Raw genomic sequence first — 19407 nt, forward strand, 5'->3', positions numbered from 1 at the left:
AAAAAAAAAAAAAAAAAAAGGATGCTGGCCCTCTATCCTGGTAGGACTCTTTTATTCCTTGCTCTACACACCCTTCACTACCAAGCACAAGAATCTCCACCTTGGTGAGCCTTTCCTGAACTCACCCCCAAATTTATACTAACACCAGCTCAATTCTTAGTGCTCTTTTATTTCACTAAATTGCAACTGTATTTGTCTACTAATCTGCCTCCCTGGGAACTTCCTAAGGGTAAAAATCATCTTATTCATCTCTAAATCCCTAGAACCTAGAAATGTACCTAATACATAACAAGTAGCTTTAATTAATGTTTGATATACTGTTGAATTGCTACCTCATAGGTCTGTAAGGATTAAGTGGGATACTGTTTATAAAAGTGTCCTATAAACCATAAATCTTAGAACATTAGTTTGCTACTGTGAAGGGAGGGTGCAAACAAAGGGGTCTCTACAAAGGACTATAAAACTTAAGAAACAAAAGAAGCTATTTTCTCTTAGGAAAGCATAACAGGATTACTAAATAACAGGATTACCAAATCCAGAAAATAACAATTATTTCCTTATAAAGTACACTCATCATTTTAGGAAGATAATTATCTATTGAGGAACTTGTGAGGAAAACAACAAATGTAATATTAAGAAGATTACTGTCAATAATATGCTAGAGAGACTATATTCAAGATAAGAACAATATTTATTTGCTGCTCCTGTGTCTAAATGACTTTAAGTCCGATAAGACTGCTATCAAAGGAACAGCTGATAAAGAGTTTTAATTCCAATAACTGGAAAGTAATCATGCAAAAATTCCTTCTCCTACAACTTAATATTCATGCTATGTACCTCTTTTGATTTATGTGGTAATTCTATTTAGAGACTAAAAGAAACTGTAAGGTAGGGGTGCCTGGGTGGCTCAGTTGGTTAGGCATCTGCCTTCCATTCGGGTCATGATCTAGGGGTCCTGGGATCGAGCCCCGCATCGGGCTCCCTGCAGTGGGGAGCCTGCTTCTCCCTCTGCCTGCTGCTTCCCCTGCTTGTGCGACCTCCGTCAAATAAATAAATCTTAAAAAAAAAAAAAAAAAAGGAAAGAAAGAAACTGTACGGTATACTGCAGGGGACTGCTCACACTGTTCTTTAGATGCATAGTACAGGGTAACGAACATCAAGCAATGACACAAAGATGTTCAATGAACATACTCCCAACTTCAAATTCTATTCTCACATTTTACACTAGAGAACTGCTTATAACTCAAAAAAACTGGAGCTTTACTTTAAGAAAGCAATAAAAAGAACAAACTCAATTGTTTCCTTCTTTGGACTCCTTCAAGTTCACTGAATGAGAAGTACTCTCCAGCTCTTCCAGCCTCCCTAGTTACAATCCCTGTTTTTCCTAAGAGTATCTTACACTACAATCTATAGTCTTCATTCCTAAAAGGAGGTAGGCTCAACCAGCCTTGTTTTTTTTTAAGATTTTATTTATTTATTTTAGAGACAGAGCACGAGCGGCAGGGGAGGAGTGGAGGGAGAGAGACGGACTCCGCACTAAGCACAGAGTCCAACGCAGGGCTCAATCCCACGACCCTGAGATCATAACCTGAGCCAAAATCAGGAGTCAGCCGCTTAACCTACTGAGCCACCCAGGCGCCCCTCAACCAGCCCTGTTTAAAAGCAGGCTCTAAATTTCAGTCTGTCAGAAGTTCTGAAGTTCCAAAGGTTCGAAAGTTCTCTTAAAGGTAAATAATGTTATTTGCCACACAAACAAGGCTTTAGAGATGAGGTTCTCAAATTAGTCCACACATGCTGATTTATTACATAACTTAAAAGCAAAATAGATGTGCCAAGTTTTCCAACCTGGATCTCTGTATATGCAGTTCCCTTTGCCAGTAACATCCTTGCTTCTCCCATCCCACCCCACCTGGCCTTCACTGAGTAACTCCTTTTCATTCTTCAGCTCTCAGGTTCAGTGTTACCCCATCCAGTAAACCTTTCTTAAGGATTCCCTCTACAGTGTACCAAAGCCATTACTCCCGGCTCTGTATTCCCATGTTAAGTGATAGGTACTTATCAGACTTAAGGTGATCGACTGCTTGTGTGTCTCCTCACGTGAAGAAGTCTCTGGAAGCAGAGACCATGAACGCAGTGCCTGACATACTGTGGCACTCCAAAAATAATTGTCAAAGGAATAGCTATTCAGAATATTGACCCCTGGATGTTCTATAGTACCCAGGGTTACAGAAGAGCCTAAGAGATGGTCACAGTGCTTTTCTGAAAGGACTGTCTGTAACTGCTTCTTGCCACCTTTTCACACATCACCTTCTATTACGGATCCTTGATACTTGCCAGGATATCTTCCTAAGGAGGTTTGGAATTAAAGGGGTAAGATAAAGGAACTAACATAGCTTCCTGACTAAAATGAATCAGCTCTCTGTGATCTTACTCATAATAGAAACAACTCAAACCTATTAAAATTCTTTCCTAAAACCTACATTCTCATTTTGTACCACCTTACCTGGATTAAGTTTTCCCTGGAACTTGAATCACTTTCTTGATGCTCATGATGGTTTTTTCCTTTCCACTCATGAACAGCCTGCTTAGACGTGGAATCTGAAAATAAACGTTCACTTTTGTGCCTGGTCAAATTTAATGAAACTTGGGAGCCTTTGAGGCCTTCTTTTTTCTCCTGCTTAGACTTTGACTTGTTGGACTCTAAACTGAAGACATTTTCTTCTACAAGCTTCTGGAGGGTATCATGGGATTTTACTGGGATTTTGAAACTGATCTTCCTTCTTCTAGATTCAAGGGGTTCCTTAATTATCTTGTTGGAATTATAATCCTGAGAAAAATGGATTCTCTTGAATTTCTCTGAAACACATTTTTCAGAACTGTCCCTAAATTTCTTGTGCCTTTCTTTCTTGAGTTCTTTCACCTTCTCCCGCTGAGCGAGTACATGAGGCCATTGTTTTTCACTGGCCTGGGCTTCAGTTTTAGGTTTTACATCTTTGGCCATCTTAGGACTGCTAAGGTTTCTAATTCCATGGTCAGGTTTACTCCTAACATTTGTCAATTTATTATCTTTAAAATCTACACATTTACTTAGGTCTTTTTTAGTTCCATGTGAAGAAGGACTCTGTGAAATCATTTGATTAGCATTTGAATATGATACTTCTTGGAGCTTAACAGGGCCTTGGGATGAAGAATTGATTTTTGGTCTCCTTCCTGGAAGGTCAGTTTCTACATTCAATCTGTAAAGCAGCACAGAAACCCAAGTTACATTGCAATTATTCATAATTATACATAATATTGCACTGTATTATTTCAGTTAGGAAATGACAGAAATGGTCTGATTCAGCTTCATAAAAAATAAGAAATGGCTACATTAAGAAAGAAGTGAAAGAATTACAAATGGTGTTGGCATAACTGGTCTATTCAGACAAAAACCAAATTTACAGCTTTATATAATACCATGCAACATAAATTCCATATAGATTAAATACTTAAGTGCAAAATAATTACCATAATTGCTATACTTCATATTAATCCCTTAAAAACCATAGGGGTAAAAAGGGAATATTTACCTGATTTCTTAATACAGAGCTTCCTAAACTTAAGAGTGGTGGGAAAAATCACAAAGGAAAATAATAAATGTAAATGACTATTTATAGGGAAGCCTGGCTGGCTCAGTCGGAAGATCATGTGACTCTTGATCTTGGGGTCATGAGTTTGAGCCCTACGATGGGTGTAGAGATAACTTAAATAAAATTTTAAAAATAAATAAATAAATAAATGACTATTTACTTTAAAACTTTAGCATATTAAAAAATAAAATTTTTAGAACTAGGAAATGGTATTTGTTATATATGTGTATATATATATATATCATGTTATGTTACATATGTGTGTGTATATATATATTATAAGGTTTATTTGCCTTAGTAAATGAAAAGCTCATCAAAAAGGACTGACTCTAGAATAGGACGTAAACAGAAAATTGCTAATGAGAAAAAGGGATTGGCTAAATAGATATTTGGGGGAAAAAGTTTGACTTCCCTAGTAATCACAGACATTCTAATTGTAACAGCATACCATTTTCTTCTATCAAATTAGCAAAGATTTTAAAATAACATTAAATACTGGCATGGGGTTGAAAAATGGACCCTCTCATGGTAGAAATGCAAAATGATATGAGTTCCACAAAGGTGGGGCACCTGGGTGGCTCAGGTGGTGAAGTGTCTTGATTTCGGCTCAGGTCACTGATCTCAGGGTGGTGAGATTGAGCCCTGCATCAGGCTCAGCATGGAGCCTGCTTAATTCTCTCTCCCTCCCCTTCTGCCCTTCCCCCCAATTCCCCAGCTTGTACGCACTCCCTCTTTCTCTAAAAAAAAAAAAAAAAAAGAGTTCTACAAAGGAATTTGATAAGATAATTAAGAGTTCTAAAAATGTTCATATTCTTTGACTTCCTAGTAATTCCCATTTTAGAAATCTATACCAAGGTGAAAAAAATTAAAAATGGACTAAAATCTTTTTTAAAATTTAGGATTATTTATAATAGCACAAAGTAAGGTAACAGGGTAAATTCTAAAATTTTGGAAATGACTAAGAAATATGCCATTCTACCATAATGATAGAATATCATGGTCATTTTAAATGATGTTTATGAAAGTTTTCAATGATCTAACAAAACATGTTGATATAATATTAAGCAAAAATCAAGCAGGGCACAAACCTGTATATATAATGTGGTCTCAACAATTTAAATAAATACAGTAAAAAGTTTAGAAAGGAATATGCTAAAATGTTAGAAGTAGCAATAGCTAGAGGTGATATTTTCCTGCTTCATAAAAGTAGATATTACTTTGTAGTCAGAAAGAAAGGTGAAAAAATTTCAATGAAACACAATGCATTAATTTATATCAATAAATCCTTGAGTGCCTTCGAAGTGCCTGTCACTCTGCTAGGACCTGGAGAGGCCGTGGAGGACACATCCAATAGAGTTCTAACCCAATTAGCTTACAGTCTGGTGGGGGAGAAAGAGACACTAAACAGCTGATTTCTCAAATAATTATATGAGCAAACTATAAACACCTCAGAGTTTTTATAGGGTTTCACCTGAGTCTTCATCAGATTTTATTTTCTTTCCATTATTATTTATCTGTTAGTAAATAATGATAAAACAAAACTTGAAATTTTAATAGGGCTTTGGGCTTCTAAGAGTATACCACGTTTAAGATGTCAACTGTATTAAAGAAAAACCAGGAGAACAACACATAAAACATAACTCAAAAATATTAATGGGACCCTGTAGTTCTCTGAGCATTTTCATATTCTTTTTTTTTTTTTAAGATTTTATTTATTTTTGTGAGAGAACGAACAAGTCGGGGGGGGGGCGCAGAGGGAGAAGCAGACTCCCCACTGAGCAAGGAGCCCAATGTGGGACTCGATCCAGAACCCTGGGATCATGACCTGAACTGAAGGCAGACACTTAACTGACTGAGCCACTCAGGCGCCCCTTCATATTCCTTTTTATTTGTTCTTCACAGCAACCCTGTGCTGCATGTTTTTTGTTTTTTGGGTTTTTTTAAAGATTTTATTTATTTATTTGAGAGAGAGAGTGAGAGAGAGCATGAGAAGGGAGAGGGTCAGAGGGAGAAGCAGACTCCCCACTGAGTGGGGAGCCCGATGTGGGACTCGATCCCAGGACTCCAGGATCACGACCTGAGCTGAAGGCAGTTGCTTAACCGACTGAGCCACGCAGGCGCCCTGTGCTGCATGTTTTATAGCCATCTATGTGCCATGGTCTGTAGGGTTGTAATTAATGCAAACTCAATACAATACCTTTTAAAAGACCAACAAAATTAAATCTTAAAACTACCTCTTATCAACTAGTCTTGCAAAACTAGATTGTGATAAGGCAGTTTTATATTTGCAACCCAAAATACTAAAGTTCTAATATCTTTTTAGATATAAGTTAGACATGGAGCAAATACTTATTTTTTTTAAATACTTATCTTTTATGAATGACAGTATAAAATCAATATTCAGCTGAAGTTGAAACACCATCCTAGATGAACTCTTGTCATATAAGTGTGAAATTTTGTCAAAACTTTATTATTATACTTAGACTATGTAAAAATTTAGAAGCCATTTTAAAATATACTTCAGAAACAATTTCTCAACACTATCAGCTGTTAGACTGCTCTGTTGGTCATCATAATGTTCAGTCAGGATGCTGAATTATATACTTACTTTCAACTTAGCTCAACTGAAGAATAAATTACTTTTTGGCTAATTCTGCCAATAATGGGTCTTGCTCGTGGCAATTTTGCCATCTATCTAATAGTAACTGATGCAAAACCTCTCACCTCTTCAATTCCTGGGCTTAAAAAGATTTGGTCAACAGTGATGATGCAACTTAGTGAAGAAATACCACAAACTGAAAGTGCACTGCTCAGAGAAATGCTTTCTGAATATTTTCAAAAGCATACTTAAGATTGTTGCCCTTAATTTAAGAAACAAAACAGATGAACATAGGGGAAGAAGGAAAAAGATGAAAACAGAGAGGGAGACAAACCAAAGAGACTCTTAACTATAGGAAACAAACTGAGGGTTGCTGGAGGGGAGGTAGGTGGGGGGATGGGATAACTGGGTGATGGGCATTGAGGAGGGCACATGATGTGATGAACACTGGGTGTTATATGCAACTGATGAATCACTGAACTCTACCTCTGAAACTAATAATATAAGTTAATTGATTTTAAATTAAAAAAAAAAAAGATTGTTGCCCTTGCTGATATTTTCATTGCTAATACATCTATATGTACTCAAACCACGGATCGAGAATTGTGGTAATGGAATGATATAAGCGGCTTTCAGGATGACAAAATTCTGATTTTTCATCTGCACCTCAGCTTTCATTGCACACCAATTTTGGAACCATCCCTAGAGCTGAATAGGGAGATTTTTACAGAAGATGCCATATACCATAAAGAAATACTTATAACCTTGAGGCAAATAAGTTTGTTTACTTCTCCAATGAATAAACAACAGCAGCAAATGAATCACATTCTCTGCAGGCAACCAATGGTTGTTAGAAGTTCTGCACTGTTGATACTGATGTTTGCAAAGCACAGTAGGACAGCTTTCTTTTGTCCAAGCAACCTTTTCAGTATATAATAGATCCTATCCCATATTGTTTAAACACATGACAAAGCAGTTTTAAAATATCTTGTATGCCATATAGTTTGTCTTTGACAAAAGAAAATTTCACTACAAGTTTTATCTAGAGAGCTTACCAATAGCTGAAAGCAAGTATTCAGATAGTAACAATAAATCCAAATGCCACGCCTTGTTCACATCACTGACGTCCTTACTCTCAGTAGATATGATGATAACCCACACAATGGCATGGTCATTGATCACATATGGGTTCAGGAATGCAAAAATGCTGCAGTAGGCATTTGACTATTCAGTGTTGCAAGAGATGAAGCCAAATAGCAGATTTGGAATAAATACTGAAGCCAAGGTGCACTTCATTGCATCCTTGGAATAGTTTAGATCCTATTCTCAAAACAATTCAACAATATTGTTGTTTGTTCTTCCCAAAGACTATGTGGACAAGTCTAGGGGAGTAGTATACATAGATCAGAAGTCTATTCATTCCCTTATTTGTACATATAAAATCAAGGGCTAGAAAATGTGCCCTTAATAAGGCTAAAGGTAACTAGTGAAAAACCACACAGTGTTTTAGAACTTAAAAAAAAAAAATACTAGGATAAAAGGCATTAAAAATCCATTTTTAAAAAGTTTAGAAACTAATAGTCAATGTAATGTGAAATTTATAACAGAATATACTTCAACAGATAATAATATAGGAGCAAAGTATCACAAAGAAAGAGGAGGAGATGATTCAAAAACAAAAACAAAGAAAAACCAAAAGAAAAGCCAGAGGCAGGTTGAATTTTTTGTTTTTAGCAAACATTGACTAAGCTTGTCTGGGAAGCAGAACTTTTATGTATATATTTAATGCCATCTTTATCATTTTCTCATAACTCCTTATTTTTAGAGAAACTATGATCTCATCAACTTTTATCATACGTTACACTTTATATTTATTTACCCCATTAGTGGCAAGAAATGCCTTCACCACAAAGTTCTCTGAAATTTTTATCCAAGAACACAGAAATTAAAGAAAAATAATCCCCACTATTCCTACCATTCTTCTCCAAGTTCTGTAGTTGTAGCCATATCCTATTTAAATAACACAGTTTTAAAACCATAACAATTCAATAATCGACATATTCTCTTCACAGGTAATATATAATTTATCTTTATAACATTTTTAAGCCAGCCACATAACTTCTTCTATTATTATTTGTAACAGAGTTATGTATCTTATAAGGGTGTGTCAAAATCAAATCACCAGAGATAAAAATCTGCATTTACTTGAAACTGTCATTTACATGGCACAGAATTGTGATAGACTTTTTATTTCACTCAACTTTTTATTAAATTTACACTAATATTAAGAAAATTCAATAATCAGGGGCACCTGGGTGACAGTCTGTTAAGTGTCTGCCTTTGACTCAGGTCATGATCTCGGGGGTCCTGGGATCGCACCCTGAGTCAAGTTGGGCTCCCTGCTCAGCGAGGAGTCTACATCTCCCTCTGCCGCTCCCCGCCCCCACCACTGCTTGTGCTCTCTTGCTGTCTCTCTCTCTCAAATAAATAAAATCTTCAAAAAAAAATTCAGTAATCATAACCTGTGCTACAGCTAGAAATACTGGCATGAAATCAGTACTAATCAAAGTAAACAAAAAATTTTGCAAATCAAAATATTTAGTCTCACAATTCTAAGCCCCCCAAAGTAAAAGATATCAACAAAAAAGAGGAATTTACCTTTTCAGTTCTTGTCTTCTTTTTACATCACAGTACAGAATGTCTGTGTGATCTGATTTCTGAAAGAAAAAAAAAATGTATCATTTAGGAAAGAGAAATTGTGCACTGACATATAGTTAACAGGAGAAAGAGACTGGGAGACAATATATTTTTCCACATCTATGTGTTACTGAATAGACTGACACATTTATTTATTTAATCTTTTTAATAATCCTGAGACAGGTATTATCATCATCCCCATTTTATAGATAAAGTACTCAAGGCTCAAACAGAGAAAAGTATCTTCCTCAATGTTACACAGCAAGTCAGCAGCAGAGCCAGGATTGAAACAAGCTCTGTCTACTATCTCTACTCTCCCAGTCTGTCTCTCCATGTGCTCTAAGGATACAGGCATAGGCACAAAAGAAGTAAGAGAGAAATAGGATATAGTTAGTCCCTGTCCTAAAGACTTAAAGAATAGAGAGAAGACGGATATGTACAAATAATCTAATGAAAGGACATACCTAAGTGTCAAAGCAGTAACAATAAGTTGTAAAAGAGTTCAAAACACCAAGCACCAAAGCTGGAACATACTTAGGAAAAAAGATGGACAAAATATATGCTAAAGATTGAATACAGATTAACGAGTAAAAGAAAAAGGTTTTCTCAGCTAAGAAAGCTCAGGCATTCTAAGAAACTGGAGATGACTGGTGTAAATTCAGCAGAGAGAAGATAAACCAGCCTAGTTAGAAGCAGAAGGGCTGTTTTCAGGAAGAAAAAAGAAAACTGGCTAGTTAAGGTGTGACCAAATTTAAGAGGGTCTGGAATGACAGATTAAAAAGTGATTTTTCAACAGACGAGAAATATATTGAAACCTGTGTTTTAAGAAGGTTAATATAGAAACAATAAATTGAAACAGCAGTGTCATTATACAAATACAAAAACAAACAAATCCTTAAAAATCGAATTCTGCATTCACACAACTTTCACAACTACTTTCTCTTATTACCCCCGACCACGTAGCTATCCCGACATACACCTAACTTCAACTTGAATGTCGTGAGTACTTCACCAACCACCCTAGCTTGCACTAGCTTAATGTCTTTTTAATTATTTGCATGACTCTGGACTTGGTTCTGTTGCTATTAACAATCTGGTGTCCTTGGACAAGTCACTTAACCTCCTGGACCTCAATTTCTGAATCTGAAAGCACAAACACTACATATCTGCCTTGGCTACCTGCAAAAGATATTATAAAGCCAAATATAACCATATATGGGAAAAGACTTAAAAACTCTCTTAATATTTGCAAATGCCATAACAGATAAAGGGCTAATATCCAAGATGTATAAAGAACTTATCAAACTCAACACCCAAAAAACAAATAATCCAGTCAAGATATGGGCAGAAGACATGAACAGACATTTCTCCAAAGAAGACATATAAATGACCAACAGACACCTGAAAAAATGCTCAACATCACTTGGCATCAAGGAAACAACAAATCAAAGAAAGAAAAAAAAATGTATCATTTAGGAAATAGAGATTGTGCACTGACATTGTGCAATGAGATACCACCTCACATCAGTCAGAATGGCTAAAATTAACAAGTCAGGAAACAACAAATGTTGGCGAGGATGTGGAGAAAAGGAAACCCTTTTCCCATTTCCCACTGTTGGTGGGAATGCAAGCTGGTGCAGCCACTCTGGAAAACAGTATGGAGGTTCCTCAAGAAGTTGAAAACAGAGCTACTCTACAACCCAGCAATTGCACTACTAGGTATCTACCTCAAAGATACAAATGGAGTGACCCGAAGGGGCACCTGCACCCAATGTTCATAGCAGCAATGTCCACAATAGCCAAACTGTGGAGGGAGCCCAGATATCCATCGACAGATGAATGGATAAAGAAGATGTGGTGTGTATACACACACACACACACACACACAGGAATATTACCAGCCATCAAAAAGGATGAATATTTACCATTTACATCGACGTAGATGGAACTGAAGGGTATTATGCTGAGTGAAATAAGTCAATCAAAGAAAGAGAATTATCATACGGTTTCACTTTTACGTGCAATATAAGAAATAGTGCAGAGGATCATAGGGGAAGGGAAGGAAAACTGAATCGGAAGAAATCAGAGAGGGAGACAAACCATGAGAAACTCTTAACTATAGGAAACAAACTGAGGGTTGCTGGAGGGCAGGTGGAATGGGGGATGGGGTAATTGGGTGATGGGCATTATGGAGGGCACGTGATGTGATGAGCATTGGGTGTTATATGCAACTAATGAATTACTGAACTCTACATCTGAAATTAATGATGTACTATATGTTGGCTAACTGAATTAAAAAAAAACCTCTCTTAATTTATATCCATGTTGTCTAACCCCACATGATAGGGTCTACCAGCACAAAGAAATAACTTGATAAATGCTTTTTGGTGAGTAGAAGGAAGGAAGAAACCAAACACTGGTTTTCTTTCTGTTGGCTATCACAAAGTATAAAAGAAAGAGGGGTGCCTGGGTGGCTCAGTCATTAAGTGTCTGCCTTCGGCTTGGGTCATGGTCCCAGGGTCCTGGGATTGAGCCCTGCATTGGGCTCCCTGCTCGGCGGGAAGCCTGCTTTTCCCTCTCCCACTCCCCCTGCTTATGTTCCCTCTCTCGCTGTATCTCTCTCTGTCAAATAAATTAATTAAATCTTTTTTAAAAAAAAAGAAAAGATGAGTAGAAAAGTAATAGGGGAATTTATATCATAAACCTTCTAATTACACATTAAAACTTTAATATAAATAATACCTAGAGTTAGTTACAGTATACACTCACCAGTCTTCTCTTCTCTGATGAAACAGACCTTACACAGCAAGCTGAACTAGTAGAACTTGAAGTTTTTTTCTCTGTCCTATCCTAAGAATGGCATTTGGAAAAAAGGAAAGAAAAGCACAAAATAAAGCACAATATAAGACAGTGTTATTTAATCACTGTTATCATAAACTAACATTTTACATTCATAATAAACTTCAAGGGTGGGGGGAAATGTTTAAAGGCACACAAACTTTGGTAAGAGGGAGGGAAACTCAACTAGAAGGAAGACTCAAGTAGAAATCAGAAGATCTAGGCGCTCCTGAATTAGAGATGAGATAGGACACAGGTGCTACAGCAGGTCAGCTGACAGCTCAGATAAAGGCGTTGGGAGGAGGCATCGCCATGGTGGAACTCAGTCTTCTACAAAGCAAAACCATATAGCCAGTCATTTCCCAGGGGATCCAAAATTCAGTAGACCCAGGACAAACATATATTTGAGGACTTACCGTGTATCAAAGACATTCTAGACGGTGGGGACAGATTAATGAAAACACAAAAGTCCCTGCCCTCATGGAGGTCAAAATATCGGGCAGGAATTTACAAATAAACAAGTAATATATTTAGTGAGTCAAACAATGTGCTGGAAAAAAATAAAGCAGAGAAAGAGGGCAGGAAGGGCTTGGAGGTGGGCATGGAGGCAGCTGCAATTTTAAACAGGGTAGTCAGGAAAGGCCCCACTGATAAGCTGACATCTGCCTGGAGACCTGAAGAAGTGAAGAAGAAGCCATGTGAATATCTAGGGAAAGAGTTTTCCATTCAAGGGCAAAGCCCCTGAGGCAGGAATGTGCCAGGATTTATTGGTGGAATAGTAGCAAGGAATCACAAAACGGAGAAAGCAATGGGAGAATGAGAAGGCCAGATGGGGAGGGCCAGTTGTTTTCTTGGCCCCAGCTAGGACTTCAGCTGTTACTCTGGGTGAAGTGGGAAACTACCAGAAAGTACTGAGCAGAGGAGTGACATGATCTGACTTACATTTTAATAGGATCATTCTGGGGGCTTGTTGAGAAGAGAACAATGAGAGGCAAAGGTGGAAGCACGGAGATAAATTTGGAAACTACTGGAACAATCTGGGGAAGCAAGCTGATTGTCTGGATCGTTGTGATAGCAGAGGAGGTAGTCGGACTCTATATTATCAAGAGAAAGCTGATAGAATTTGCTGATAGACTGGATGCAGGTAGGGGATGACAACCAAGATTTTGGCCCAACCAAATGAAAGAATGGAATTGCAATTTCTAAATAGGGTAAATGAAGCCGGGCACTTGAAAGGTTATAGTTTAGGAAGATGAAGAGGAATCAGCAAAGGACATTTCAAAGCAGTCACCAATGTAAAGGAAAATCAGGAGAATATGGTGTCTCAAAAGCTACGTGAAGAAAATGTTTCAAGGAGAAGGTGCAATTGGCTATGTCAAATACTGCTGATGGGTCAAGTCAGAGGAAGTCTGAAAATTGACCGATGGATTTAGCAACATGGAAACCACTGCTAGCCTTGATGAAAGCATATTTGGAGGAGTGATGGCCTGAAAAAGTCTGATTCAAGTAGGTTAGGAGAGAATCAGAGGCGAACTGCAAACGGCATGCCAATTATTAGTGCCAAATTGGGGAATATATAAATCAAAGACACCATGGTACTGCATGGCCATACTCCAGGGTCCCCTTTCCAATTATCTCTATACTTGGGAGGCCAAATTAGTAATCAGAAAGTTAGTAAGCAAAGAACAAACACCAAAAAGTGTAATGATCCCTAGAATACTTTATCCAGGTCGTCTAAAGGCCTTATGAACTCATCTGCTAGCACAGAAATCACTTCCATAGGGAATATTCACCTTTGCTAGACTTTAGTCTCTCATTGTGGATGGTATTACAGCATGAACCCTAATTCTGATGAAGCACTATGCAGACTATTCAGAGAGTTTATAATAAAACTAAATGCAGGGGGTGGGGCGCCTGGGTGGCTCAGTCGGTTAAGCATCTGCCTTAGGCTCAAGTCATAATCCCAGGGTCCTGGGATGGAGCCCCACATCAGGCTTCCTGCTCAGTGGGAGGCCTGCTTCTCCCTCTCCCACTCCCCCTGCTTGTGTTCCCTCTCTCACTGTGTCTCTCTCTGTCAAATAAATAAAAATTTTTTTTAAATATTAAAAAAAATAATTGCAGGGGGTTTTTTTTGTTTGTTTTATTACATCAGTCACATTGCACTCTTGCGTCCTGGAGACAACACTCAGCTCAATTAATTGAATATCCTAAATTTCATCTAGTAAAATACTTCTTAAGGCAGTGTGAGCATGCATTCCCTACCCTTAGCCTCCCCTGCACAGGATAGCCCATTCTGACTGATGAGCATATAATCTTAGTCAATGCTGAGTAAATGACAAAGGCGAGTTGCAAAAGGTCTACTGGTGAGTTATTTCTATGTAAAGGAGAATCTGGGGGACCTAGAGTCAAGTCAGGAATGCCTAGGCAAATTACTTACATAAGCCTCAGTTCTGGCATTTGTATAATTGGGATCATAATGGTACCTACCTCATACAGTTGTGAGCAATCAATAAAATAATGCGAGTAAAGAATGGGGGTGGAGAATGGGAAAAACAAATTACTTCTCCTGGGTCAGAAGGGCAAAACAAAACATTTACATATCTCATTTACATATCTCATACACATCTACATAAAACTGAGGGTTTTTTTTCATTACATAAAAATGAACTGCAAAAAAAAGGTATCTTTGGGTCAGTAAATCAAAATTCTTACTTCTACGTCAAAGTTGGGTGATGCAGTGGTGCCTTTTCTCCGAGACTTCTCTTTTTCGCCACAAGATTCTCTGTTGGACATTTTGAAAAGCTAAAATAAAAAACACATTAGGTGTTTTTGTTTTAACCACCATCACAACAAAATACATTAGAAATTAATCTTCTTTCAGTTATAAAACTGAAAACTTTATAAAAAGACTGGAGTTTTACAAAATGATTTCCATCTTACAACCATTCCCAAGACAACAGGATTCTCTCATTGTTCCACTTTATTTCACTTACAGTCTCCGTCATAATGATCTCTTCCTCTCCTTCAATTTCATCTACCACCTTTTTAGGAATGACCTCTCAAAACTGTGCCTTTAGCCCTGACCTTCTCTCTCTAGCTTCAGATCACCATTTTCAACTGCCTATAGGACTGCTGTATTTTGCCCAACCTATGCCTCAAAATTCTAAGTCTTTATTTTCCTGACACACCCTCCATTCAACTTAGTGTGTAACAGAAGAATCCTGTGCTGGAATCGAAAGGCCAGAGAATGGGAACCTCATCAGGTCTGCTGGGACGGGAAGATATAAAAGGAGTCTAGCAGCAAAGCCCAAAGGAGAGTTTATTGCTGATAGTGACACATATGGAAACTATGAATGTAAGAAAGGCTAGAAAACAGGCAATTGCAAGTACTCATGGTCAATCATGACCACAGTAAGTTAAGTCCTATGAAAGAATGATCAAATCAAACTTTTAGAATGGTTCGATGAATATAAAGAGAAAGAAAATGCTGACACCTAAGAGAAAATCTAAATAAAAATTAATTAAAGAATATTTAATATAGGCTTCTAAGAACAATCCTAATTTACCCCAAAATTTTGCTTTGTAAGATAATGTATGGCAACAACTGAATTCACAGCTGAGCTTCCAGATTAGCGGAATAATCTTCTTTTCCCCTTCTTCTTCGAAGGATTCTATTCCATGTTGGGGAAAGGTACAATAAAAAATAATAATAATAAATTCCATGAAATGAACTGTTTAGAGGCAATGTACTACTTATGTTAACTTCTACAATTTAAACTGATCCACGTTCATCTTATGTTGTTGCTTTGAATACCAAATAAGGCTAAATTTCAACCTCTCACCCATAAGCCAATTGAAAAAAAAAATCACTGCAGATAGTGGACTATCTGAGGAAAAACACATATACGTTTACCATGACAAATGTTTTATAATAGTGTGAAATTCGTGTTGATTTCATGAAAATCAAAATATCAACTCAAAGGGGAGACTTCCTGAGTTGGCCAGCCTCCAAAGTGGCTCCTGATGATCTCTGCTGCCTGGTAATTACACTCTCAGGCGAGTCCTCTCATACTAAATAGCGCTGGCCTGTGACACCAATAGGAACTGCCATATGGCAGTATGTGGCTGGGTCATATAAGACACTGTGGCTTGTGTTTTTCTCTCACTCTAGGGAAAGCCAGCCACCATATCATGAGGACAATCAAGTAGCCCATGGAGCTGCCCACCAGCGAACTGAAGCCCACTGCCAAAAAAGAACCAACTGCCAGGCATGTGAGCGGGTCAGCTTTGAAGCTAATCCTGTAGCCCTAATCAAGCCTTTGAGTGGAAGCATCCCTGGCTGATATCTTCACCGTAACCTCCTGAGACTCAGAACCAGGTCCACCCAGAAAGCCACTTCTGAATTCCTGAGGCACAAAAACTGTGAGGTAATGTTTATTGTTGTTTTAAACCACTAAGTTTTAGGATAACTTAGGCAGCAAGAGATGAATAATACAGCCACTTAATATAATCTTCAAACTTTGAAGATTCCTTTTTTTAGAATGTCTCAAGACACAGACCATGCTTAGAAATCCTTACTAAAATTCCCATAGAATCCACACGCTAAAATCTAACCATTTTCATCTTCCGGTTTCCAGCTGGTGTTAAATAATGAGACTGATACAGTGAATCAAGCTTTCAATTAACCATCTAGCCTTTTGGAAATAGAAAAAAAATCAATGATACTTTGATGATGCATAAATATTATTAGCCACTACTCATTCCCGTAAATTATAACGTGTTATTTTCCCATTTTTAATTGACTGTTAAGAGCAGTGAGGCAGTTATACCTTCAGGAAAACTAGTTAAAAGTTGGCGTGGGTTGAGCATGGCACTCTTAGTTTCTGCTGGGGTCCTAATCTCGGGCAGGTGGGATCAGCCCGGCCTCCAACTCAGCGCTTGTCCAGGAGAGTCGGCTTGGGATTCTCTCTCTCCTTCTCCCTCTGCCCCACTCCCCCCACTCGCGTGCTCTCTATGTCTTAAAATAAATAAATCTTTTCTTTTTTTAAAGTTGAGGTTGAAGGCATTATGAGGACTTTAGAACTATAACTCACTAGGGAAGGAGGGGGAAAAAGCCTACATGTACACTTCCTAACTACTGGGGGGTTGGGAGGGCTGGGAGGTGGTAACTAATTCTGTTACACTTTCAAAGTGCCAAATAATCACACTTGCTCTCACCTGGGCTCCGAAACAAGCAGGAAATAAATAGACCAATGATATAGGTAGGCATTAAGTATCAGCTTTATGAACCAGGAAAAACCCAACTGGAAGTGTGAGTCTCCTAAGACTAAAAGGGGCTTCCCTCTCCTTCCCTGCTGCCTGTAACATTCGGACCAGTCCCGGGAAGAAAGAGCAGCCAGAAAACTCAAGTTTTCCTGTCTGCGCCAGGGGCATGAATCCGTGAGACTTAAGTTCAAGCAGGCCGGAGAGTAAAGGGAAGAGAAGTACGCGGGCCAGAGGACTCACTGGCAGATGCCGTGTGGAATCTGAATCGCATCAACCAGGTGCCGCAAAGCTCAACACACTCAGAGCTCTGGTTATTAAGTCTAACTATAAGCGTAGGGCGCGCGCACAAACACACCCTCTTCTCTACCCACAGAACTCCTACAACCACAGGGCAGTGCTGATGATAACAGGAATATGTAGGTTAAAGCAAAATAAAGACAAAAGGAGACGTGTTCAGGTCACGGTGTGGATGAGAGTGCGAAAGGAAGCGCAGAGCCCGATTCCAAATCAACCAGACTAGCAGAGAAGCTCCTTAACTGCTCGTAAGCCGCCGCGGCCCAGGGGCTCCGCAGAAAGAAACCAGACTCTCGCTCTGAGCGAGGGGCAACTCCACAGGCAGAGCCGACCAGAACCACACCCTTCACTGAGCGGACTCAACCCCGGATCCGCCTACAGAGTCGCCCCGCCCAGGCTTGAGGGGCCTCCGGAATCCTCTGACCGGCTGGCCACCCGCTAGGGTACCGGAGGGAGAGAGGTGGGAACCTGCCCAGCAAAACGTCAACCAGCACCCCAGTTACCTTACCAGTGCCCGCAGCGGTGGCGACTCCGGAGGCCCAGACCAAGAAAAAGGGTCCCCCCTGGACCCGATGCTCGCTGGGAAATGTAGTCCTGCACTCGGACCCAGACTACTACTCCAACGCTCCGAGTGTTTGTTTAGCTTTGCATTTACTTCCTCCAAGGACTTGGAACTCCGGCTCCGCCCCAGCTGGCGCGCTGCACCCTGGGTATTGTAGTCTTGATTCGCTTCCTTGGTTGACGGCTGGATCGGAGACGCACCGTGGAAGCGGAACTCTCTTACCTCATTGGACGCCGTCCCCATTACGTTGCTGCGCAGGCTGTGGTGCCGTCGTAACGCCTCAGGGAAAGGGAAGCGGACGGGACTGCGAATCGCTGCCTCTGGCTTTTTATTTTTCTGCTGACAGGATTTGGTCACTGGTTCTTCATCTTTTGTCTGTTGCACGCATCCAGCCCTTCCCATTTGCTTTCCCACTCCTTGGATCCAGCCCTCTGGGCATTCACGCCAGTTCTCTCACCCCGCCGTGAGCCCCTCCTGGTCCCCGGGCGGGCCTGGCACGGAGGCGGTAACTATGGAGAATATGGCGGAGGAGGAGCTGCTAACCCAGGAGAAGGAGGAGGTGGAGGTGGCCCAGGTCCAGGTCCCGACCCCGGCCCCGGACTCGGCTCGGGTCCCAGCTCCGGCCCCGGATTCGGCCCCGGCCCCGGCCCCGGACTCGGCTCCGACTCCGGCCTCGGCTCCAGCCCCAGCCCCTGCCCTGGCCCTGGCCCAGGCTCCGGCCCTGTCCCCGTCCCTAGCCTCTGCCCCTGACGAGGCTGAAAGCAGTAAGTGCAGGAGGCCTAGATCTTTCTGCCGCAAAGAAGCGAGAAAGTGCGCCTTGCTGGGGAGTAGGGGAGGCCCTTCTTCACTGGGATGGTTTAATGGGGAAAGGCAGGTTTAGGAATGTGGGGGGTGGGGGGAAGGAGGGACCCATGTAGTGGGTAAAGCGGGTACAGAATGGGAGAAGGCACAAACCTCGACATCATGGTGAAGGATTTGTGGAGGCCAGGAGTGCTGCAGATAAAAGGAAATAATGAGGTTGAGGGCTTCTTCGTTAAAGGGGGTCTTTTTCTGCTACGAAGATAGAAGTTACATCAATTTGGTAGTTTCCCTCTCAACCCCGTCTACCATGGTTCACTAAGTCCTTCAAAATGTGAGATGGTAACCAAGGCAGCCTGTTTACTGTAGTAGATCCTAGCTGCCAAGATTTAGAAACCATTGCTATCAACTAGTTTTTATGCTCGATATACACAAATAGATGGGTTTTTCTTATTATTTAATTTTCTTTAGCAGCTTGCTTCCAAAAAGAATTTGAGGCTGATAAGTAGTTTAAGAAAAGGTCGACTAAATTATGGATGTCTTCCCTCAGTCATAAATACCAATTGAGTTTTGCACTCCGTTCCATCAGAAGTGGACTGTTGAAAATTAATAGCCCGTGTTATTGTGCTAATGTATGTGCTTGCATGTTTTCTAAGTGGTGATTTATTGGACCATAAAGAGAAACACTTAAGAATCTTCTGAACACTTTTAAGTGTAAAGTCTAA

General features: G+C 39.8%; 2 protein-coding genes across 3 annotated transcripts in view; one reads left to right on the forward strand and one right to left on the reverse strand.

The window, feature by feature from the left end:
• The window catches only part of SWT1 (SWT1 RNA endoribonuclease homolog), an 84242-nt gene extending 66570 nt beyond the window's left edge, over positions 1-17672 (reverse strand). Inside the window, exons 1-5 of the mRNA XM_081823193.1 lie at positions 16981-17672; positions 14476-14565; positions 11695-11775; positions 8887-8945; positions 2504-3236 (exon numbers count right to left, since the gene is read on the reverse strand). Of these exons, the coding sequence (XP_081679319.1) occupies positions 2504-3236; positions 8887-8945; positions 11695-11775; positions 14476-14556 (954 nt within the window). The 5' untranslated portion in view covers positions 14557-14565; positions 16981-17672. The remainder of the gene's footprint in view (positions 1-2503; positions 3237-8886; positions 8946-11694; positions 11776-14475; positions 14566-16980) is intronic.
• Positions 17673-17786: 114 nt separating this feature from the next.
• The window catches only part of TRMT1L (tRNA methyltransferase 1L), a 52084-nt gene continuing 50463 nt past the window's right edge, over positions 17787-19407 (forward strand). The window contains exon 1 of one of the 2 annotated variants that reach the window (XM_081824712.1): positions 17787-18648. In XM_081824712.1, the coding sequence (XP_081680838.1) occupies positions 18396-18648 (253 nt within the window). In that variant the 5' untranslated portion in view covers positions 17787-18395. The remainder of the gene's footprint in view (positions 18649-19407) is intronic. The other variant, XM_081824713.1, reaches the window with a different exon arrangement.

This window comes from Leptonychotes weddellii, chromosome 6 (assembly GCF_054177405.1).
Source record: "Leptonychotes weddellii isolate Sample4059 chromosome 6, ASM5417740v2, whole genome shotgun sequence".
Classification (NCBI taxonomy): Eukaryota; Metazoa; Chordata; class Mammalia; order Carnivora; family Phocidae; genus Leptonychotes; species Leptonychotes weddellii.